Source organism: Buteo buteo, chromosome 10, assembly GCF_964188355.1.
Source record: "Buteo buteo chromosome 10, bButBut1.hap1.1, whole genome shotgun sequence".
In the NCBI taxonomy this organism is placed as follows: domain Eukaryota; kingdom Metazoa; phylum Chordata; class Aves; order Accipitriformes; family Accipitridae; genus Buteo; species Buteo buteo.
Window position 1 is genome coordinate 7,232,180 of NC_134180.1, and position 24,016 is coordinate 7,256,195.

The 24,016-nt window shown below is 46.3% G+C and overlaps 1 protein-coding gene across 10 annotated transcripts in view; it reads right to left on the reverse strand.

Moving 5' to 3' along the window:
• PACS2 (phosphofurin acidic cluster sorting protein 2) overlaps positions 1 to 24,016 on the reverse strand; it is a 79,239-nt gene that overhangs the window by 39,554 nt on the left and 15,669 nt on the right. For all 10 annotated transcript variants that reach the window (XM_075038399.1, XM_075038400.1, XM_075038395.1 and 7 more), the window contains exons 2-4: positions 9,976 to 10,063; positions 6,583 to 6,672; positions 1,843 to 1,968 (exon numbers count right to left, since the gene is read on the reverse strand). In XM_075038399.1, coding sequence (XP_074894500.1) covers positions 1,843 to 1,968; positions 6,583 to 6,672; positions 9,976 to 10,063 — 304 coding nt within the window. The remainder of the gene's footprint in view (positions 1 to 1,842; positions 1,969 to 6,582; positions 6,673 to 9,975; positions 10,064 to 24,016) is intronic.

Sequence of the window (24,016 nt, forward strand, 5' to 3'; positions counted from 1 at the left end):
TGAATTATCAAGTTACCAACCTTCTGAACGTCTAAATTAAGGAACTTAATTTTGTGTTAAAGCCCAGCAGAAGAGTCAGTAAAGGCAAAAATTCTTGGTGAGATACACATGCAAAGTGTTTCCTAAAGCAAAAATCCCTGCTTCAGAAAGCTGGCACCTGAATCTCAGAGGAGCTGGCCACCCCAGGATAACGAAGCAGTGGGTCACCAAAACAAGATAATGGTGGAGGAAGAGGGACATCTCAGTGTGGGTTTCTCCCTCCTTTGCCACTCACAGCTCACAGGGCTCTCCCCAGAACCTGAGACTTAGGTTCTTCTCTTGTCCCACAGAAGTCAGAAAGCACTTCCCCACACCTGCACCTCAGCTTTCTAACACACACCAGGCTGCTTTGTCAGCTCCTCACGTGGCTTTAAAAAGACCTGAGCTGATGACGAACATATGCCCCCCCTGCACTTAAACTCTGCTCAAAGTCATAGCTCCAATTCATTGCTTTGTTTCAACAGCTAAGAGATTATTTTTTTTTTTAATTTTAAGAAATGTGTCAGTGCTATTTAGGGGTCATTATACTATAATGGGGGCGGGCTTGTAAAATTTGTTTTCCTGAAGTCTTTAATTTCAGAAATATTCCAGATGAGCTGGAGAGCAACTATTTCCTACCACAGTGAACCTTTGAAAATTTCTGACCTTCTAACCTCAGTCAGCTGACATTACAGAAAGACATAAGAAAAACCACACATAGCAGCAGCAAATGCCCAACACTTAGAAGTTCACCAATGTGTCTAATTAATGTTCCCACATGTTTTCTGCCTTACAGCAGTATTTAATTTCTAGTTCTTAAACAAATCAAACACAGTACAGGAAAAATGTTAGCTACAACACCACAAATCAGAATTTGGCCAATTCAAATGGGGAGTTCACCATTTACTACAAGTCTAAGGGAAGCTGAACTCACACACAAGGAATGGTCTTTATAATGAATTTTTTAATATAGTAATAACTCACCACAGCATAACACTAGCTTATTTTGGATGGAAATGATTTGTTGACAGAATGCAGGCTGATGAAAAATACTGGTGTTAAGCTGAACTTGCTACTGCTAAGCCCATCTCTAAATACGCAGAAACAGCAGAGATTAAACAGGGCATGAAATAATGAAGCATGGAGCTAAGCCATTCAGAAAGCCTTAGTGAATAATTTATCCGTACTTGATTCCAGCATTAATTTTCAGATGTAAGTCTAAAAATTTTATCATTTACCTCTCACGAATAGAAGTCCACCTAAATTACCAACAGCCATGAAATAAGAATTGCAAAGGGTGTTTCAAGCAAAATGAGAGAAACTACTTGATCCTGAACTCTCATACAGTGGCACAGAGAAGCACAGTGAACCTTGCTTTAACTTTAGCATTTCTTATGGTTGGAAGTCTTGCCTGAGTGACCCTATCTGTCTTGTTCTGCACTTATGATATGGACCCCCTAACTCTAAAAAAACCAAACAACAACAACAAAACCCTCACAAGGTAATAAGCTAGCCTTGTGAAAGCTTTAGATCTCAAGACACTATCCAGAAAATGTCCAATATTATTACTCAGTAGTAAAACCTGTTTAAAAAATATAAAAATATAAAAAATATAAAATATATAAAAATTATAAAATATTTAAAAATTAAAAATATAATATATATTAAAAATATAAAAAACCTGTGAATACTGACTACAGTTATTAAGACAGCGATATGAAATCCTGCCAGGTACTTCTCAATGAGGAAAGTGACACCACTGGGTTTAAAGAGAAGGAAAAACGTCCACCTTTGTAAAGAGAGATCATGTCAAACGATGCTCACCTCAGCCATGTTGATAGACCCCACAGCCAAAGTCTTGTAGCCTAAAATAGTTCGGTTCTTGTACCGCTTCCGCCGTTGCAGCATGATCTGAAGCTTGTTGCCTTCTCTCTTCAAGAAGTGAGGGTACTGTGGTTGGAAACACAATGGAAAAGTTTATTACATCTCTTAACATTATCTCCCAATCTGCCTGCTTCACAAGTAAACTCCATTCCTAGGGATTAACCCCGGGGCTTTTAGAAGTGCCTACAGCTAACTCGCACTCAGTGGCCTTCATCTCTGCCTAAACAGCTCACCTCTGGGCTTTTGTTTCCACAGCCAAGCACACTGAAAAAAACAACCCAGGGGCACACAGGAGCTGTTCAGTTCGGGAAGGGCTGAACCCAAGCCCAGTTCCATAGAGATGAGCAGCCTCCAGGAGATGCTTCCCCTAACATCTAAATAGAGGCTGCTCAGAACTGGAACCCCAGAGGTCCCACCCGGGGTGCCGGCTGCCCCTGCACAAACAGCAGGCAGCATGCAGTGGCAGGGACAGCCCCGGACACCCGCACTCTTGGCAGGACACTGCCTTCCCTCTAGCACAAGGATACTTCTCAGTGTTTGACCCTCTAGTGCACACGTTTAAGAGTGTATTGTGCTCTGAATGGCAAGCGAAGAGAGGCACAGCTATGAAGCGGCCAAGGATTTGCTGATGCCTCTTTTGCTAAAGCACAGAGACCTACATGGTCAAGCAATGATTCTCTCCAGGACAATGCTGTCTCCTTCAGGCACATGGCTCTTGCAACTGTCAATGTTTTCCAGTATTAACACACTCAAACTTCTGTTGCTCAAAGTGGTTGTATTTTAAGTAATTAAGTCAAGAAAAACCCTGTCCTACTGCCAGGCTATGTTGCAAAGACATAAATCCTTCTGAGACATGTTCCATACAAGAAAATACTTTTGTTTATACAAGTCCCCAAAACCTCCCCAAGAACAGAGAGGCTGTGAAGTCAAGCAGAGACTATTAGGAAAAGAGCAGGGCTAACCATGCTATCTCAGCTTGCCCTGCTCATCTGCACAGAGTATTAGTGCATCAGGTCCTGCTTTCTGCCAGGATAGTCACCAGAGTGCTGACAGTCCCCAGGGCCCAGCTCACCAGCTGTGGGAGGAAGAAGTTGTGCAATGGAAGAGCAATCTTTAAGAAAAGACATACCAGCCACCTGACCAGTCTCATCCTGAGAAGAGATATGAAAGGGACACGTGCTCCAAATATACAAAATACATAACACTAAGTAATCTGCAGACAGGAGAACCTAATTGCAGGGATCTCAAACAGGACATTCCCAAGTGAAGGATGCTTCTCTTGCAGGCAAGACCTACATCTCTTTTTTTTCCTTAGGACATTATGAAAATAACTTTCTGCTGATCAAAACACTTGATAAATACAAACGCTGAGTGCCACCAGAAACCCCGAGATATTCATTTGCAGTCCAGAGTGAGCCTGACTGCTACACAGAGAGCTGGGAGCAGTGGCCACACAAAAGAGCAGAATACTAATTAACTGATTGCTCTGCAAGGGCAAGATCTACTGTGCATTGCACAAGGAAGTGGCCCTGCAGAAGAGAGAACGGCAGTCCACGTAATTAACCTCAAAACACACCTGCATCCAGACACAAATGGAACCTGTGACTTCACAGATGTGCAACTTCCCTAAACAAGGATGGAAGAAAGTTATTAGGGGGAAGGGGCAAGAGGGGTTAAAAAAGCCAAAGGCACCTTTTGCATTCAAATCTACCATCTCTTTGCCTCTGGGGCCTTTCCACGTGTTGGAAGGGCAGCAGGGGAGAGGGACTCCTTGCTCTCAGCTCAAAGCACTTGGGCCACACCAAGGCTTCTTAAGTATGAGCCTGCAACTGAAGTCCAAAGTCACACTTGGTCCCAGGCCAGCTTGATTTCAATGTGTACAGTTTTCAGGGATTAAACTGGACAGCTCAAGACCATACATGTGCAAGTTTCTGTTTCTCAAAGGTGTGTTGCCTGGCCACCTCTGATGAGCATTCACAAAGATGGTAAAAGAAAGGTACAGACACACTCATGCCACTCAGCTCCTCCATTAAAAGCAAGGGCCTCTAGAAGAAAAGCTGGGCCATTTTCATAGCACAGACAAGCTATTTTTAACACCAGCCACGGCTTATCAACTCTACAGAACAGTTTTGACCAAAACTTTTCAGTAATTGTCAGTCCATGACAGAGATTGGAGAGAAAAACAGTTTGGCTCAAAACATTTGAAAACAAGACTTTTAGAGGAAGCACTAAGCAGCCCAAGGCTTGTCACCCAAGGGGTGACAAGAAGGGGCCATCACAAACACCGGAACAGCAACAGTCAGGGTGAGACATTCTTTCTGAAGCCCCAGTGATGTAACCCCTTCCATCTGGAAAGGTTTATTAGATTCAGCACAGGAATTAAGTGCTCTGGAGAGCTGTGATGTTGTGCTTGGAATATTTGGGGAATTTCAACTTGATCCTGTGAAACCCACAGAGGGCCAGGAGAAGCAGGCATTCCAGCAGTAAGGGTGATGGGTAGCTCACCTGCCAGAAAGACTACCACTGGTCTAGCCCTAGCTAGCAAGGCGAAACAGGACCAGACACACCACTAACACCAGTCTTACCCCAGCTGTGTAATAGAGCAACAGGAAACTCCTCCCTTCTGTTTGAGCAGAGGCCTGCCAGACATAATGGGCTGCTTGCTATTATGCCAGCCTGCACCATCACCTTTCTAGCTTAGCTCTGACAAGGAAATGCTCTGTGCAAAGGACAAGAATTTCACCCAAGAGAAGCAGCTGAGAAGGCAATGACTGTGAAGATACAAGGGGCTGCAAATCCACGCAGCTAGCACAAAGCAAGGCATACAGTTTGAAGAGCTGACAGTGCAATATGGAGATACTGGCTGCTGCAAGACACTAAGACCTTCTTGTACTGTGACACCCACATGCTTTCACTTTGTGGCACATCACCACTCTCAAATATATCCCAGGCACTAAATTCAGACTGTATCTGGCTTAAGCTGCAGTTGTTAGCTAGGAGTAGCATCCAGCCATTGTCCAATTAAGAAACAATAAAAGCTGTCACAAAAATCCTGCTTTGCCATTTCAGGAAGGCTTCCCAGGTCTTAGCATCCAAGACCACCAATCCTTCCTGCAGTCAGAGACCAGCAGCACATCTCTGCATTAAGCTTGCTCACCTCTTCTGAAGGCTTAGTGTCACGGACATTGCTCTCCCCTATTCTGGCTCAATTCCCAGCCCCTTCAGGGGAAATCGAGTTAAAGGCAATGCTCTGTGTCCTGCTGCAGCATTGCTCTGAGTCCCAGGAAAAAAAAAAACATTCCCAGTTAATTCCAAAAAGATCTGCAGAAATACTTGCTCCTTGCTGACACAGGACTGGCAGAGGGAGACCTGGCTCATCTTACAGCTCTCCTCCCAACCATGGGAAAGCTGCAGCCCCAGGACCCATGAATATGTATTCCTGGCACGTGGCTTTGTTATTCCTGTTCACAAAGGAGGGGATGCAATGCTGCAGTTAACCCAGTCTGTGGGCTGCATCAGGAGAACTAGAAGCATCAGCCCTCTGCGTATCTGCCTGGGCAGCCACAGGGTTATCATCCGTCTGCAGTGAAATCTTATCTGCTTTGAGTCTGCACAGATCTCAGAGTAACAACCAGTCTGTCTCACATCATCACTTGAGCCTTTCTCCTTACCAGATCAAACTCTTGACTTCAAGATCTAACCAAAAGTCCCAAAACACAGATAATCCAGATATGGATGCTTCTGAGCATCTGTCTGGCTCTGCTCTATGCATGCAGGATCCTCCCTCTTGCTCGCAGCAAGCCAGCCTCTATTTACCTTATTTCCCTGCTTAGGAGGTAGCACCAGGGCAGCATGCTTTGTGGAAAAGAGCAACCAATAAAATACAGTTGCTCCAATTCCCAGCTATTCCTATGATTCTAGAGCCAGGAGTAACTGTCTGCATACTGCTCCTGCTTCCCCAAATGATGCCTCCTTCAGCAACTCCAAATCAGAGGTTCAGCTGTCCCATTCCTACTACTGCCTTCCGTCAGCCTGATACTCCATGCTACCCCACCATAGCTGCCAGCCTCCAGTGCCTATTCATAAGGCAACACAAAAGGCAAAAAAGAGCCATTCTGCTCTGCTCCAGTTCCTACCACAGCCATAACACCAAGAGGACAGACTGCGGCAAAGTCCTCGTGTTCCTGGGCTCCAAACGCAGGATGCACAAGGAAGGTCCCCTAACACTGCAAACCAGCACCCTGCTCCAGGTCCTCAATGCTGAGAGGCAATTCAGACAAATTTTGGTTGTTGCACTGAGGTCATGAAAATTGCACCTAGTGTCTAACTTGCCTGTTCCGCCCAGACACAAGTCAGGATTAGAGATCTGCCTTCCATGATGCAGGGTTGGTACCAAGAACAACTCTAGGGGTTTATATTACAGCTTTCCTAGTGGGCTTCCCCCTCCCCAGATCATGGAAGCATCCAGGCCATTTTTGCTCAAATTCCCCACATCTGACTGCCCAGAGACAAGCCAAAAGAGCTCAGATAGCTCTTAAGAAATGGCTGGGACTGCCTTAAGAACAAGTACCTCTGGCAGCACTAGAAGGACCTTCACCTCAGACCCAAAACGCACCTCTGCTTGCTGCAAAGCAGCAAGTCCAGCAAGCACACACACCACAAGGCCACATCCCACCTTACCTGCAGGGAGAAGGTCAGTGCAAGCTCCGTCTCCACATGTCCACTCGGGGGCAATACAATCTCGTGAGACCGCAGGATGCGCTTGGAGCCCTGTACAGAAACAAAGTCCATTGGGTGAATTCCCCAGAAGCCAGCCCTTACATCCCACCCCCGTCCTATTTACTGAAAACCAGGAAACATTGTCAGAGACTACCACAGAGAAAGTGAACGGATGGGTCTGACCTTGCACTTCTGTGAAATATTAATGAGATGAAAGGGACATATTTGATTAATAAAGGTTTGGGCATATTTGCCATCCCTAACTGCAACAAAGCTGCTTTTGTTCTGCCAAACTCCAGCATTCAAAAGCCCTGAGTCAACCCCCACCCCTCAAGTTCAAGTTTCATATTTTTACTTCAGCCAACAGGTACAAAGCTCATCATCTCCTGGGTTTGGAGGCTGCAGCGTCATGCTTAAATCTCCAGTGTTAGCCACGACAGACTGGTCTTTTCTTTTTGTGCACTCACCCCTCCCTGGGGAAAGTGGAGATTTAAACCTGTTTAAACAACTGCGAGTAGTTGGGGTTACAAAAGAAAATAAATCTACTAAGCATCACAGTGGAGTCTGGAGATCTGATAGTATTACAGGGCAACTCCAAATCAACACTGTGTTTGGGCTGCTGTACGCTAACCAAGTTACTGGGCTATTTACTGTGTAAGCATTTCATTTCAGGGAATGTTTCAGGGAAAACTAGTAGGAAAGCTTGACAGACTGCTGCCTAGCAAATCCTTCTGCACTGTTCAAACACAGTGGCAAGTTTCAGAGGTCCCTGGCTCAATGTTCTGCTGAGGCTGCAGATCTGGCTTTGTCCAGACGGGCTGATCTCCCAGAAGCACAGAACTGTAGCTCTCAAAAAAGCAGCATCTGGGAAATCCGAGACAGACTGGGGGGGAGTAAACACCTCCCAGCTACATCCAAAGGAAAATCTGGTCTGCCCGTATCAGCCTCAAATAGCATCCTGAGATGAGAGAGAGGCAGAGACTCATTTACATGCCTTCCTCCCCAACGTTGCTCAGGCAGCCAGAGCAAATGCTGTGATTTGCAGTGGTGCTTCAGCTCCTGCACAACACAGCGCAGGCTCCTCTGTGGAAAAGCTGAGGTGCCTAAGCTCCAGCAGATCAGAAGACAGACAGCAGAGCAGGGTGAGAAAGCGAAGTGCTCCCCCCCAGGAAAAGCAGCATGCGTGCAAGTAAAGCACAGCTAGCCTCGCTGCTGGCAACAGCGGCATCTGTTCCATTGGTGCAAAGCTCCTAATAGCAGCAATCTTGCTTTACTTGTTATGCAACTCGAAATCTAATGAAAGACCAAATATAGCTGCTTTTAAAAGACCGCAGCAGATAAATAGAGCAACGGCTTGGGAAATACAGTTGACAACTCTTTGAACATCACTGTTCAAGAGGCTGCAAGGAGACACGGGAAATGCACGTAAGATGCTCTCATTAGGTCTGAATTCAGTCATCCCCTCTGGAAGGACTCCAGTGTCTGACACCTCTTTTGCAATTCCCCATACAAAGGCAGTGAGTCATTTGACAGAGATCATATATTTGATGATCCAGTATCATCAGCCTCAAACAATAGCCACGTCAGAAACCTGAGTGCTGGCAAATTAAGTGTCCCTGAAAGAGCTTGTCAGCATCATCATCATAACCTGCAAGCTGTAAAGGGACTTCTAATAACAGGGCTTCAATCTGCCTGTGTCTGAGACAGCTGCAGTGCTACTGACCCACTGTTAAACAGCACATCACAGCGAAATATGGGTGCTGATTCAGCACAAGGGACACCCAAGGTGAGTCACCCTCTGGGACAGTAGTCATCCCAGCCCCTGTCTCCTCTAGGTCAACTGGACAGAGGTATCAAGGGTAAAATAAGGATGCCTTGGGATGCAAGCTGCAGCCTGGGACTTGGCAGATAAGCACCCCAAACAGCGCAAGTCCTTCTGCCTTCCAGTTCTTCAGGATCTGCCCTGGTATAGAGGACTGCAGAACAGCTCAGGTTCCAGCATCTGGATTACTGTAGCAAGGCAGATCACAACATGTACCCAAAATAAAAAAGAAAGTCCTATGTGTTAAAACTCCCTTTGTACTTGCAGGTCTGGGGCAAGCTTTCACCCCAAAAAAGTGTAAGCAGTGAGCAGTAACCAGGACAGGAAAAGAAGGTTTTGCTCTAATAAAAGCTACTGAATTTTCCAACCCAAGTCTGACACGCTCTGGGCATAGATCATTCACTGACAAGCCTCAGGCCCTTACAGTGATGCATCCACCACCTAGGAGTACAAACATATGGAAAGCTTTCAGCCCTGATAAGCAATATCTGACAGCCTGGGAACCCGCAGCTGTGCTTCTTCTGAGGTTCCCACGAATCCAGGTGTGTGAAACAATTCCCTGCCTTTTGCTCCCTGCTGTGGGTGCATGAACCCCCTCCAACATAGAGGGGACACATTTTTACCCCAGCTGGACTGCTCACGGAGATGCGAGATGCCGGTTAAATCCTCAGTTGCATGTTCTTGCACCATAAAGCCTTCACGATTTCACCTTCCAAGCTAGACTTTGTGTGCTTTGACACAACCAGCTCTCTGCAGGGGTTTGCCAGGTTCTTTATTTGAAAAGCAGCTGCTTTCCAGCATTGTTAATGGTATTTTTCTACTTATAGGTCTGCTAGGCTTTTACTCATTAAGTACTTCAGCATTTGCAGTGGTGGGAGCTGAACTGATGCTATGACGCACTGTGGAAGTGAGTCCCCTTCCTTCCTGGCCTACCTCCAAGCAGTGTGACCAACATGTAGGCACCTAATTAAATGGCTCAAACATATGCCGTCAAGTGGGTTATTTACCTAGAATGTCAGCTGTATTTTATGGAAACAAATTAAAACATACAGGCACCCTACAAATCCACTGACAAGCACCTGGCTACAAAATGACTTGGACTCTTGATAGCAGAGCTGCCCATCAGCAGAGGAAGGCCCAGTCTCCAGACCCCCCAAAACCAGGACCAAGTTACCAAGATGTTCAGCCCTAAAGTGAGCTGAAGCATGTTAAATAGAGAACCAGGTTTGGATTCAGTGACAGCTCAGGAAGAAGAGATGACAGCATATGATCTGTAAAGAGCATTTTTACATAAGATAAGCTCATGCTGAGCCCTCAGCAAACAATATTCTTCACTTACAACGGCGAAATTCAGTAGGAACATGGGGGAAGGATCACAAGAGACTCTCCACACATCCAAAATGCCCTGATGTACTTGAGAAGAAGCCCATGGCTGCAATGGACCCTCACACAGAGGTGAAGCTCAGCTTCGGCATCTGCCAGTATTTTTACCCAAGCAACACATTTAATTCTTAGAACTGAGCAGCAATTACCTGCATTTTGACAGCAATGACCCCAGAAATAAGCTCCTTATCCAATTCCTTTAAGACTACCAGTTTCTTTAATGTCAAGCTGCACAACCTGCAAACAGGAACAGAAGAGAAAGTTACAATCATGCCTGAAAAAGGAAAAGGTCTAAACAGCTTTTACACACAGCAGTATCCCAATTTGAGGATGAACAGGCTCCAGGATACAAGCCACACACTGATACAGACACAGACAGCAGAAATGTGCGGCTTCTCTGGCTTTTCAGACTGAATTTCTCCAACCTTTCACAAACACAAGGAGGTGGACAGGACGTACATCTCTGTTTGATACAGACCCACGACCACATGAGCGCGCCTCACAGCACAGACTTTCACCGACCACAGCCTGGGAACTCTCGCTCCGAGTCAGACCAAAACCTTTAGGGTCAGAGGAATTAAATTCCAGCAATATAAAAGCACTGGGTCAGTCTAATTTTAAACTTGCCTACAAAGCTTTCCTAGATTGTTGGCTTTTTCAGACTCCTGGCTCCCAAAGATCTCACTCCCACCTCCTCTTGTCAACCCATGCATTCTCCTCATCACCCCCAAACAAAAGTACTAGCAAGTGGCTCAGGCATCTCTAATGGGAAAGGAAAAAAAAAAAAAAAAGAAAGGAGAGGACTCAAGCAGTGCCCTCTGGCCCTGGCTTTCACATGCCACACATATGCAAGTAAATCACATTCTTCACCCAGGCAATGCTACATTGTTCTGGTTAAAGCTGTTTGCACTTCTGCCTTCCAGCACAGGGAGCCTGGGAGAGGATGAAGTATGGACTAGGTGCAGCTGAGTTAAAGCTCTGAGGTAATGTGACCACAGTATTGGCCCTGTCACAATTCCACAGAAGTTAAGACCAGCTGGTGTAATTAAGAAGGCATGCCTAGAAACAAACTTCAGGGAAAGATAAACCAGAAGCAAAGACAGCTTGAGGAAAGCAGAGGCCAGAGAAAGCTGCCAGGTGGGCTCTAGTAACTAGACATCATCCATCATACTGGCCAGGAGCCAGCACTGCCTTTCTGTCAGGTCCCTAACCCACAGCACAGGCATCTTTGGTCTCTGCCATGGGAGGTTAGCAAGCCTCAGTGTGGCTTCTCTGAAATCCACTGCAGAGCTTTCTCCCAGAAAAAGGGCTGTCCATGAAGCGGCCAAGTCCAGCTGTAGATGGGAAAGGGAGCTGACACTGGATTTTGGTGCATGCCCAGGCAGCAGTAGCACAAGTGCCATTGACTGCAGCCTGCACTTGAACTACACGACTCCACACTGGTGCCAGGAACCCGGCAAGTCACCACCGGAAGAGTGACTTACAGCTCCACCACCTTCTCCACCATGGTGGGAAACTGAAACATTGCTTTGCTACAATGCCTGAAGTAGACACAATCAGCCTGGTACAAAAACGGCAGGAGAGATGCAGCTAAAGGCTCTTCCCAACAGGAGCAGTGGCAGATGTCGAAGCAACTACTGCCTGCCTCATCCAGAAACACCTGTGGCTCTGCCTGAACTCTGCCCTCTCGCACAGGGCTAGGAACAGGGAAGAGCTGGTCTTAGCTCTTATGCTCTTCACTCAAGCACCTCTCCAAACCTGCCCTTGCCAGCCTCCACCCCAGACCATGCTATCTGTTCTCCCTGCTCATTTGCAAAGCACTGGTTCCTGCAATCAGCCCCCCAAAAAACAACAGAAAGAAAGAACTAAAAGCTCTCTCCTTTGCAGAGTGTTGCATCAGAAGACAGCGCAGCCAGAGATGCTCTAGAAATTACAAGGAAGGTGGAAAAACTGGGTCTGCCCGGGCCTGCATTCCCCTCTGTCACACCATCAGCAGCTGCGCACAGTGTCATCGAGACAAACGTGCTAGAGAGCGCGAGCCTGGAGGCGCTGGGTGCCAAAGGAGGGACGGCAGAAGTGGGCAGGACAGCTGCAGCTGCTGCTGGGCTGGCGGAGGGGAAACCAAACACACGTTCACCCATGGGCAGAGCCTCCCCCTGAGCAAAGCAGGCACCTGCGGAAGCAGGAGAGCACAGACCAACGCATTGGACTGCAAACCCGAGCGTCCCTGTGCACTGGAAGTCAAGCGAGGCTGCATCCTTCAACCCAGAGTGCAGGAGGCCACCAGCTTTCCCTCCAAATCCTGAACAAAACAGCGAGCAGAGACTCGGGCAGCCACAGCCGTGAAGGAGCCGGGCCAGGATCTGGAGGAAGGAGGCTGTGATGCCATTTGTTTTCTTTGTAACGTTGTAGTTGGAGGACAATTGCTCTCAGCTTGCCAAAACCCACAGAGCTCCGGCCAGTCAGGTGCTGAGAGCAGAGGTAGGACAACACACTGGCATTGTCTCGGCTGACAGGCAAGGAACAAAGGCCTTTTTCTCTCCAGCCCAGAGCTCAAGGATGAAAAAGGTACGGGAAGAAACAATGGTGTTCTCAGCACACACAGCAGAGCACAAGGAGGGTGTTCTGTTCTCTGCCGGGCATTCCTTCAATTCATCATTTATGAGCTTTGATCAAGCCCTGTGGAGCACTTGCTGCTTGGGAAAAAAATTAAAAAAATTTAAAAGCCTCCTTTACAGTGATCAGAAAAACAAAAGCAGTTAAAAAAGACACAGAACACATCTGCTTTCTTTATCTCCCATTGCTGGGCTGCTGGTACTAAAAGGCGCTTCACACAAAAAAACAATGAAATGTTTATATTCTCCATTGGGGGGGGCAGGGAATAAAAATCAGACAGAGTTTAAATCCCACCAAATCTCTCTTACACTCAACACACTTATTGTTCTGGGTATTCAGTCTAAGTTTGCAGCTTACAAATCAAAGCAACCTTCAGAATATATGGCAGAAAGGGGCCATACCTTACTCAAATAATAATGAAAAGGCATATTCCAAGTGTGTCTCTGCATCCAGAATCGGCATGGTGCCCCTGCTACCAGCACAAGGATCCTGAACTGCTCATGCCTGCAAGTACAGCAAGGATTTGTCTGCCGTAACTGCCTCCGATAATGGCGACACCTCCTTCCATACACTTATCTTTTGCCTAGGTTTTGCTGTACTTCTATCAAGTCTCAGGGATCAGGAAGGGGACTGGTCTCACAAAACATTTCTATCAATGAGCCTGTTAAGATTAACCATTGGTAAGAAAAACAGGACAGACACAGGTAGACCTGGAAAGATCTGAAAAAAGAACAAGGCTGTGTTTGGAAGTTTCTAATACATACATACATGATCTCCATGAACACAGGGAAAATAACCTAGCACACACACACAGGGAACTGAGGAAGCCTCAAGTCTAGAGCTGAAAGAGGTTGAAGTATTTTGAGCGGTCTATAAAAAGCCTGGGACTGCAGTACAGGAGGTGCAGACAAACCCTTTCTTTGCATGTTTGTTTCAGCAGTGACCTATGGTTGCACATGGCGAGTTAAGCTAGCAAAAGCTCTAAGTTACCCGAAGCAGTGTTAAATAAGGGCAATAGAAATCTGAGAGCCAAGATATCCACCCTTTTTTGAAGGTTCATAGTAGATAGCCCTGCTAGGAGCACAGCTGGGTCCCACACAGCAGCAGGCAGTGCTTGCTGAGGAGCTTGCATCCCCTCCAGTCACACATGTCCCCCCCATGGCAAGGAGGTGCAAGGTACTTGCCTGACCCCGTTCTCAGGTTAACAAATCATGAGACAGCTTAACGCGTTCTACAGGAATAAAACTCTTCATCTTTTTATATCACTGCTGCAAGAATGCAGTTTTAAAGAGGAAACCTGGACCTGACCCAATGGTTTTGACTCGCCCTGCTAACACAAGTTGTGCTGAATAGCTTCATCACCATCTCTTTGCTCAGGGAGGCAGTTATCTGCAAAGAACATAACATTTTGGTAACCAAGATCCAGCAAACATGTCCAGAACAACCACATAAAGTGTCGCATTCTTTACTCGCTGGATGTTTTGCTTTTGCATCCCTCCGAGTAGGAAGATCAGGAAAATGAACCCCCTCCAAGAAAGAGTCTGCCTCACTGAATTAAATGTGTGTTTCTCCACAGGGAGCACAGTAATTGCACTGAGACCTTGCTCATGCAGAGACAGTCGAATCAACAGGAAGGAAAAATTAAAAATTAAAGACCTGTATTTTAATTAAGCCCAATAGAAGTCGAGAATAACAACAGATGCATCCACAGCTATAAGGGACTCCAAGCACAAAATGGGAGCTGGGGCAGGAAGACTCTAGCTCAGTACACAGATACCCTTTGTCCAGGTTAAAAGCAGTGAAGACATTGTTCCTAGAGAAAACGTTTCATGCCAGAAGCGCGCTCCTCCAAGGTCTGTAAACCTCTATCAGCCAATGGCTATAAGGAAGGAATTGGTTTCCGTTTGGTCACTGGACGTTTCACCTCAATTCAGGACAGCAAGCAGCCTCCTACCCTGATGCTTTCAACCTCAACTTTGAGCATTTTGCTCTGAGCTGACACTTTACACCGAAGTCAATCCCAAAATAAATCACGAGCCACTTAAAGGAGAAGTGGAGGGAGACACCCACCTACACATGCTCTTGCCCAGACAAACAGAGCCATTTTGCACATAGCTACAGAGGCATCTGTGCAGGATAGGTCGGAGTGAGAAGCCCTGCACAGCATTTTTCAGAGACAGCTGCTTAAGTAAGGTATGAACGCATGCAGCACACGAACAACCAACTGTGCAAGCAGTTTCTTACACCTGCTTTGCACATGCCTGGGAAGAAAAGAACAACATGTGGATGTACTCGTTGCTGCACTTACATGCTGAAGGCAGGGCTCTGTACTGGCCTAAGAGAGTTAGCTCGGGGAGAAAGCAGGGGAGAAGAGCTGTCCTCTAATGTCACTGAAGCATCAGAGTGGGCCTCCAGGCAAGGGTAGCAATGGTAGAAGCCACAGGAAGAGTGCTGCTTCACTTTCCAAAGCTTATAAGCCAATTCCCTCAAAACAATCTAATCTTGGTCCCATTCTCAGGTAAGCTCCAAGGCAAGAAGAAATTAAATGAGGAGACAAACATCAAGCACCCCAATTTCTGTCATGCCAGAAACATAACCTGAGTGACTTGCAAAGAAACGTAATAGTCTGCATTAGCCTCTGCTTACATCTCCTTTGTTCAACACTTAACACCCAGCTGAACAGCAACCTTTAGCCAGCTGTTCTGGCTACAGATCCACTCAGGTAAGCTTTAAGAAGCCAGGAAACAATTGCAGAGCAAGTGTTTTCATTGTTCTTGTTCTCAAGGATATTGGAATCCTCTTCCCAGCATTAATACAGAGAATTAAGCTCTTAAGATTCTAGAGACTAAGATCCATAGAAATACTGCAGCAAGCAGGTCTTGTTCAGACAGGTAAGAGGATGGCAGCTTATTTTACACAACAGGCTCTACCCAGGACCTCACAAGGACACACATGTACAGCCAGACACTATCCTTTTACAGCTGAAATACTGTCCTGCTCACTTAAAATATATTACAAATATTCCTGCTCCAAACTGAGAATGCAAAAGGGGTGGGAGTGTCAAAATTTTTCAGGCCTGCATCATTTTTAAAAGATCCTAGAATTCTGCATGGGCACATTTGCTATTTGAGGAGCAGCATGCAGTTAATATGACCAAGGATTAAAGTGCATCCGAGCTGATATTCCAATCCAATGCATCAGTTGGAAAACGCTGAGATATGTCTTCCTTCAGTGGGACAAGACATTGCTGGCTGGCTCTAGGGGACTTACCCAAGGCAGAAAGGGATCAGGATCCCTGCAAGCCAAATAACTCTGTCTCACAAAACAGAGTTTACATATTCCATTGGCGCTTCTCATTTCTTAGTGCTTCAGTAGTCTGGAAAAGAAAGGGCACTACTGAGGCACAGCGATGCTGGTGAAACCCACAGGGGTCAAACCTAAATATCCACAGCTCCACATACTCTTCAGGTAGCCAAGCATAGCTTCTTGTGCAAGCTGGCAGTTGTGTCACACCATGTTCTGACTACCAGGCCGAGACCTGATGTATTCCAAGTCACACCGGCAGGAAATCAGCCTGTCACCAACTGCTCGCTTCCAGGTACATCCTCTGAACTGTGCTACCAAGAAACACCAGCTTTCTCTCCCTTTAAGAAGTCATTTCAGCGAGAGCAGAAGCATCTCTCTTCACACATCTGTTGACCTCTGTCAGGATCTCAGTTCTTGCACATGCTGCTATACATTTGGCTTCTCACACTTCATTTTGATGGTTTCAAATCCCTTTACAAGGTGACTTAGAGTGGAAAAAAAAACCACCAGAAAAGCCCCACGAAGCAGGGATTAGGTCTGTTTCTCAGACAGGCAATGGAGTACAAAGGAGTTAGGCAAACTTACTGCTGTGGTTTAACCTCAGCCAGCAACTAAGCACCACGCAGCCACTTGCTCACTCCCCCCATGTTGGGATGGGGGTGAGAATCGGAAGAGTGAAAGTGAGAAAATTCGTGGGTTGAGATAAAGACAGTTTAATAGGCAAAGCAAAAGCCACGCACGCAAGCAAAGCAAACCAAGGAATTCATTCACCACTTCCCATTGGCAGGCAGGTGTTCAACCATCTCCAGGAAAGCAGGGCTCCATCACGCATAATGGTTACTTGGGAAGACTAATGCCATCACTCTGAATATCCCCCCCCCCCTTTCTTTCTCCTTCCCCCAGCTTTATATGCTGAGCATGACATCATATGGTATGGAATATCCTTTTGGTCCATTGGGGTCAGCTGTCCCAGCTGTGTCCCCTCCCAAATCCTTGTTCCACCCACCCCCCCCCAGCCTACTTGCTGGTGGGGTGGGGTGAGAAGCAGAAAAGACCTTGACTCTGTGTAAGCACTGCTCAGCAGTAACAAAAACATCCCTGTGTTATCAACACTGTTTTCAGCACAAATCCAAAACATAGCCCCATACTAGCTACTATGAAGAAAATTAACTCTATCCCAGTCCAAACCAGCACACTCACCTACGTTTTGATACCATGCTGCCTGCAAAGCCAAGCACAGGCACAAGTCTAGTTAAATACACCTCTCCTGGCTTGCCTCTTTCAAACCCAGCATCCAGAACACCAGGCCTGCACGGCATCCTGCAGACACCAAAGTAAGCACCAATGAAAGAGCTTATGGTACTGGTAGATTAGGTTTGATCGATATTTTTAAAGTTTTGAGGCAATAGGAAGACGTTTTGTTAGCTTTAAAGACTAAAATCAGCAAATAATGAAAAGCTGATTCATGGTTAAGGCTCCTTTGACGGACCATCAGGATTACATTTTCTATATTACAGATGAGACAAACACATCTGATATTTGTTGTATTAATTTAATAGTAGCTGGAGTAAGCAGAGCCACCACCAAGGAACGAGCAGCAAGATGGAGACAGACCAGGCATAGCCACATCCATCTGACCAAAGGCCAGCAGCAGCTATGGGGCTAACAAGCCTGCATGAGATACCCATGCACTGCAGTACAGCCTCTTGCCCAAAAAGCCTTGTAGCACCGAAATGCCAGTTTCCCATTTGAGCACCTAATGAGAGCAGTCAGTAGCACATGTCAGGGAGGGGGAGCCTTTAGGATGTGGGCTGGTCAAGCCATTTCTGTAGCTAGGGCTTCATTTCTCAGCTAGCCAGCAACAAAACAAAGGCACAACCCACTAAGCTTATGTGAGCCAGCCAGGGTGGAAGGCAGCTCCCACCACATGCTTTACAGATTGGCACAAAAGCATATACACAAATGAGCAAACCAAAAGGAGACTCGGGGAGCAGGAATGCAAAAACAAATCGGGGGGTAGGGGATGAAGAGGAAAGACCTTCACAGCTGGAACAAACCCAGCAACGCTCCCCATCCCAGCTCACCCCTCCCTTGCATTGCCTTCCTTATGCAGCCTGCCTTCTCCTCACTCAGCCCCTGCCCCAGACAGCAGCGCTTGTCACACAGCAGGCTGATCACTGGGATCGGCTATTCCAGGCATGCTACAGGAACTCTGTCTCTGCCTACCAGGAGCGGTTCCCATCTGCCCCTGAACCCCCTGGGACTAGCGGGAGCTGCACAAAGCAGCCAGCAGATGAGAGAGGGACCATCAGAGCTAAAGGCTTCCTGATCTGTCCACAGCATGCTGCAAAGCACAGAGCAGCACATCTCTGCCTTCATTTGTACCAGCATCCTCCTCCCAAGCTGACAGTGCTGCAGCCAGCTAGCTGCAAGAACAAAGACAGCACCCAGCCTTCCAGCACACACCCAAGGAAATCCTTGCAGTGGTACCTAGCTATGTTACAGGCACCAGTCAGTGAGATGAAAGAAAATGCCTCAAGGCACACATTATCTCCAGCATGTGCCTTGCCTGGATGATAACCCCCAGTCTCTCCCCTGTCCTCTCCTCTACCACCTCCACGCCTCAACCCTGAGCACAGCATCCCCAAAGGCAGCAGCATCAGGTTGGGAGCTGTAACATCTCCACAGCAACTGGGGATGTCACAGCCCACATGCAACCAGCTCCCTACAACCACACAACAAATGAGACCAGCTCCTCCGACAGCTTTCTTGTTCCTCCTCACTCCCCTCCAGAGCAGTCTGATGGCAAATCCTCCTTCACTACTCTGTCAAGAACTCTGTTCTCCAAACAGCCCCTTCCCCAGCAACTCCCCTGCCCCATCCCACAAGCCTGTATGTGCTTGGCAACGAGAAGCCAGTGTGCATCTGAGTGCAGACAGATTCACAGGGAGGTCCTGCACCGGCCAGTCTGGTTTAGTATTTAGTATTTTTCTTTTTGACAGTAGGAAGCACGGGTCTCCAAGCACTCTTGCACTCTACTTTCAAAATGCTAGGCGCTATTCTGCTTTTCATTCCCACCACTGAACAGCCCACAGCGAGAGCTTGCTGCTGTGCTACCTGGTCCTGAGCTCTCTGCACATTGCTGTTAGCCACTTGGTACCCCAGGAAGACACCGCAGTCCCAGCCACAGCACATACTGTCCCTAAGGCCTGCAAATCATTAGAGGCCAGGACTCAGCCTGAAATAATCCTGATATTCCCCTTTGTCTGTAAATCAGCCATCAAAGGCCCCCATCAAGAGGAAAAAACTATGCCAACAGGACCCTTGACTTCAGAAGAGCTTGTAACGAAGAGCTCAGTTCTGCTCGGGTTACCCGTCATTGTGATCTCTTCATCATGAGAAATCAGGACTAGGAAGCCTCCAGCTAAGAAAGCAGTCAAGGAAAAACAGATGGCTTCTTCGTGTACCCAAATCCAAGCTTGCTCTGAGGGCATGAACAATTTGCCATCTCTCTGCCTTCTCTCCACTTTGAACAGCTTCCATGACACCTTCTAATGCAGAGGCGAGCTGAACAGCCTGTCACTCCAGAGACCAGACAGGCTCACACCGTGGGGCGCATCAAATTGCTTCTCACTCAACCATCTCTGAAAGCTTCCCAGCTCATGAGCAAGTCAGACACGTGGCTCTCCCAGTCAAAGCCAAGACCCTGATGGCATGTAATTCTTAAGACTTGGTGCTTCTCTGAAAGATAACCACCTTACACCACTCTGAATAAACAGATTTTCAGAAAACTGTTGTAGGAGCTTTTTAAAAAGAATTTTGCGGGTGGGTTTTCGTGTTTGTTTTTAAGCTTGCTTTTTCCTTGCTGACCAATCTGGACGCAAGGCAGCAAAGCCAGGGCAGGTGGCCCGTTCCTAACAGACCATCATTCTGTAAACTTGATTTAAACCAGTTGCATTAAGTGCCAGATGAACAGGGTTTTGTTTGTGAAGTCTGCAATATGGCCTGACATAAACAAGATGGGAGAACCACACAGGCATAATTAGAGTCCAAATGGCTGTTTGCTTTTTTTACTGAGAACTCAAAATGTCCTGTAAGGGTAAAGGCAGAGCAGCCAGCAGCAGTGAAAAACATTTGTGAACTTTGATAGTACGTTTGGTATTAGCCAGCACAGCAATCAAATATGCAAAGCATCTCACTGGCAGGCTTGCTTTCAGACTAGAAGAACACTTCAGAGGTCCCAACGCTGTTCTCATTGCAGCAAGTCTGTCAAAGCCTGCCATTCTGACCTTCTTCCAGATTGGCATGTGCAGCCAGCCACCCCAATACCTCACAGAGCCAATGGTCTATGCTGTTCCTTTAATTGCCCCGTGTTTAATGCTGGCTCCCTCCTCCCCTGACTCCAGAGACAAATGGAATGACAGTCAAAGAAACATCAGAATTCGTTACCTAAGTTAGAAACATAACTTTTTTTGCACAATTCTCATCATGCCTCAAGAGAACTATTTAGCACCCCAAAGTATGATTTCTTTCCAGCATCCAAAAATACAGCACTAGCAACCTGAATTACAGGGACGGAGCAGCAGAAGGAAAGTTGCAACTCCAAACCCCAATGTATTCAACAGTAGGTCAGAAGCAAGGTTAGGAGAACCACCAGCTCCGTGAAGAGCAATTTCTGCAGCTGTATCAAACACCTTGCTTAATGCTCACAGCACCTCAGCTGTTTGCCTTGACAGCACCATGGCACACAAGCACCAAGCTCCTCTAAGCCCCACAGCACTGGCTCATCTGTGCGCAGGTGCTTCAAACAGGGGACTGCAATGCTGACAACTGATTTGCTCTCTGGCCACAGCTCAAAGGATATTTCCAAATCAAATACATTAAAACAATTATAAAACGAAGGTTCTTCTTTCCCAGAAGCATTTATTTAGATTTGAATGGTGCCAGTTTTTACAAGGCAACAACACACAGCTGACAAAGCAGCCTCCATGAGTGCTAAATATAATTCACAAAGAACTCCAGATTCTGTTACTAAAGCTGGGGAACTCTATTCAGTGTTAAACACATTGGAAATACTGGCTAACATCCCTCAAACTGGAACAAAACACTGAGGGTAAAGCACCTGAAATGTACTATCCCTTGCAGATTTGTCTTCCCAGAAAGTGAAGGGGCAAACTGAGAGGAGCTTAGCAGTACCAACAACGGTCAAAAAAGGTCTGAAAGTGCTGAAGTGTTCAGCACTCCTTGCAAGGAAATAAATGCCTCTTGATGCCTTTGATTGAAGCTGCATCGTGGTCCCGCACCTATCCCTTGCATTTCTTCCATCAAATATTCTGGGCAGCGCTTGCTCATTTGCACACTGTCTGCTGGAGTGCTCAGAAGAGCACAGATAAGCTGGGAAGGAAATCACCAAAGAACAGGAATAAGGGATCTAGTGAGATTCTAAAAGCCACATAGTTAACCACGTTACCCAGGCTGATACAAGAATGAGATGGCTGAAGCAAAACTGCCACCACTACTGCCAGGGATGGAACTTCAGCAATAACCAGAAGCAATATTTTAATTTCCAAAACCAGCTGAACTGGACTGAAAAGGCTTACAGAGAGTGCAGTGCCTAGCCTGCCATCAAGCACGACACAAGCTCTCCACCAAAGGCCTTGAAAACTACAGAACCCACCAAAAGTGCACAAATTAACAGAAAATAGGGTCTCTTGCAGTCCTTAAAGCAGACCCGTGGAGGTTACTTTACAGTGAAGCAGCAGCAGATTTTGCATTACCAAAGACCGCGGGAAACATCTTCCCCCCACTCTGAGGAGATACCTGGATGGGAAGGAACTCCCATCACCAGGCTGTCCTTATGGCCTGGGGGACAGCCAGGAGATGCATTTCCAGACCTTGCAGTGGGGTTGCAAACAGCTCAGGTTTTCAGAGCACTTCTGATCCTCTCTCAGTAAGAGCAGCTTCCTTCAGGGAAATTCCCAGTCTCCAGGTGATCTCAAAATGTCTCTCAACAACACTTCAAAAATGTCTTCCCTCCCCCACAATCTTTCTCCTCACATCTAAATATACTCTGTATGCTCCACTTTAAAGAGCCGCTACTGAAAACACTTGTTTGGAAATAACTCAGCACAAGGTTTTCTATTTGTTTTCTTTTCTGTAAAAAACCCTTGTGACTGAGATTTCACTGCATTTCTCATGGAAAAGGGAGAAAACCTGGCAACTTGGGCTTTGCTTACCCTCTTTTCTGAAAGCTTACATCACCTTTAAGTTCATCAGGGAAAAAAGGAACCACAATTTTTACTAAAGGAGTCCAGAAGAACCAGCAGTGCCAAACACTTGCAGTGGTAGGCAGAACACAGTGATGTGCTCCAGAGAAACATTTGCATTTCCTTAATGCTCCAAACCTCTTCAGCAGCTGTCAGAAGTTGAGCTGGCAAGCAGGATTCAATATTATTTAGATATTACATTCCTTCAGCATCGTTGCTGGTGATATTTCATTACTGAAAGCAATAAGGGAGCAGCAAAGCAAACCAAATGCCTGAACTTGTTAGTTCAATTTGTCAAGAATATTTATTAAAATATCAGTGTGACCTGGGTAAACCAGAAAAACAGTAAGCTGTAATAGTCACAAGGTGCTCTGAGATGCTGGTCTTCACTGCTCAGAACTTCTTCCAGACCCCCATAAGATTCTTAATGCTGAATATAAGCAACAAAAAGTGATTTATAACCATCATAATCCATCCAGTCCCCACAACCTTTCATCAGGCCTACGAGTTCCCACTGAACCCAGATTTATCAAGATAAACTGTAGGCGCCCTACAGAATAAGCAGACGGAGGTAAATGAGGCATGAACAAGTGGAGGGTGGATGCGAGGCAGCTCTTCCTCAGCAGAATATTAAGGTTCACTGCTGGGTGGGATTACCGAGGAGCCTATCCAGCATTAAGACAGAGTTACTCCATTTGTGAACAGGACCACACCATTAGATCACTCATGGAGACCAAACTACAGCCAGACCAGTCTCAGCTCCCTGAAAATGTTCTCTTCTAATACCTTTGCCTGATGCAATCAGCTAACACTAACATGACAGCGATGCCAAGAGCAAGGAATAGGTATCAGCATCATTTTGTGGTCAGTGCTCTTGTTTATGGATGAGGCAAGTAGCATCCTGAAAGCAGCTACACATACTCAGGCTGTCAAAGAGCATTTCTGTCACAGAAACAGTGGAGAATCATCAGTGGGGATGAGATAGGGACAAGTGCCACAACATTTTTTCAACCATCAGGATGGGATTAATCCTTAATTTTACACCCTCCTCACTCAGAGGACCACACTCAGCCACTGATTTTCACCACATGTCTACAGCTAATATCAAGCACATCAAAGTTTGCATCGAGACCTATGGCTAGTCATACATGAAATGCATTTATGTGCATTATATGCTTCTGACTGCTGAGATTTTTCACAAATAGCCTCAGATACACTAACAGGCAAATGATCTACTAAACACCACATTTTCTAAAGCTGTTAAATGTTCCACATGCAGTAGATTGAGCTGAGATTTAAAAGGATGATGCAAGAAATTCTCTGTTGGTGTACCTGTAAAACATTAAACCCCCTTCTCTGTGCCCATCTGTTACAGAGCAATACAAATCCACCATCCCTCATGGTCTTTCCTTTTGGAGCCTGGATACTTACACTGAAGCCATGATGAGAGGGGCCATCCCTACCTTTTTACATCTTACAAATAGTGGAGTAATGCCTCCCATTTTAAGATTTTGCATGCAATTTGCAAGAAGTCTCCCAGGCCATGGTTTGGCATGTTAGTCAGCAATGAGGCAGTCAAATCCATGTCTCTGAAGAAATCATATTTCCCTACAGAGAGAGAGAAAAGTGTTTTGGGGGCTCCCACAATCCTGGTGAGCCTGAGCTCTCCAGAGAGCCAGTGCAGGTTTGCTACCACTCCCCAGGTGTTTATTTTGAGCCTTCATTTCCACCACTGTGAAGCAAAGGTCAGCTCATCAGCTCACAGCAAGCACCTTGAAAGTGGAGCCAAGGAGAATGCATGCTACAACTGTTTCTCCAAGAGATTTTCATATGTTACGTATATGAGAATTCTCAGCACACATAAATGTTCATATAACTACAAATTACTAAGTCATTTCTCTGTTTTCACACCTGAATCAGCAAGAACACTGCAGAGACAGATAGCCCCCCATGACTGATACTCAGCAGGGTCCTCTGTTTGCAGAGGTACCATCTCAAACAC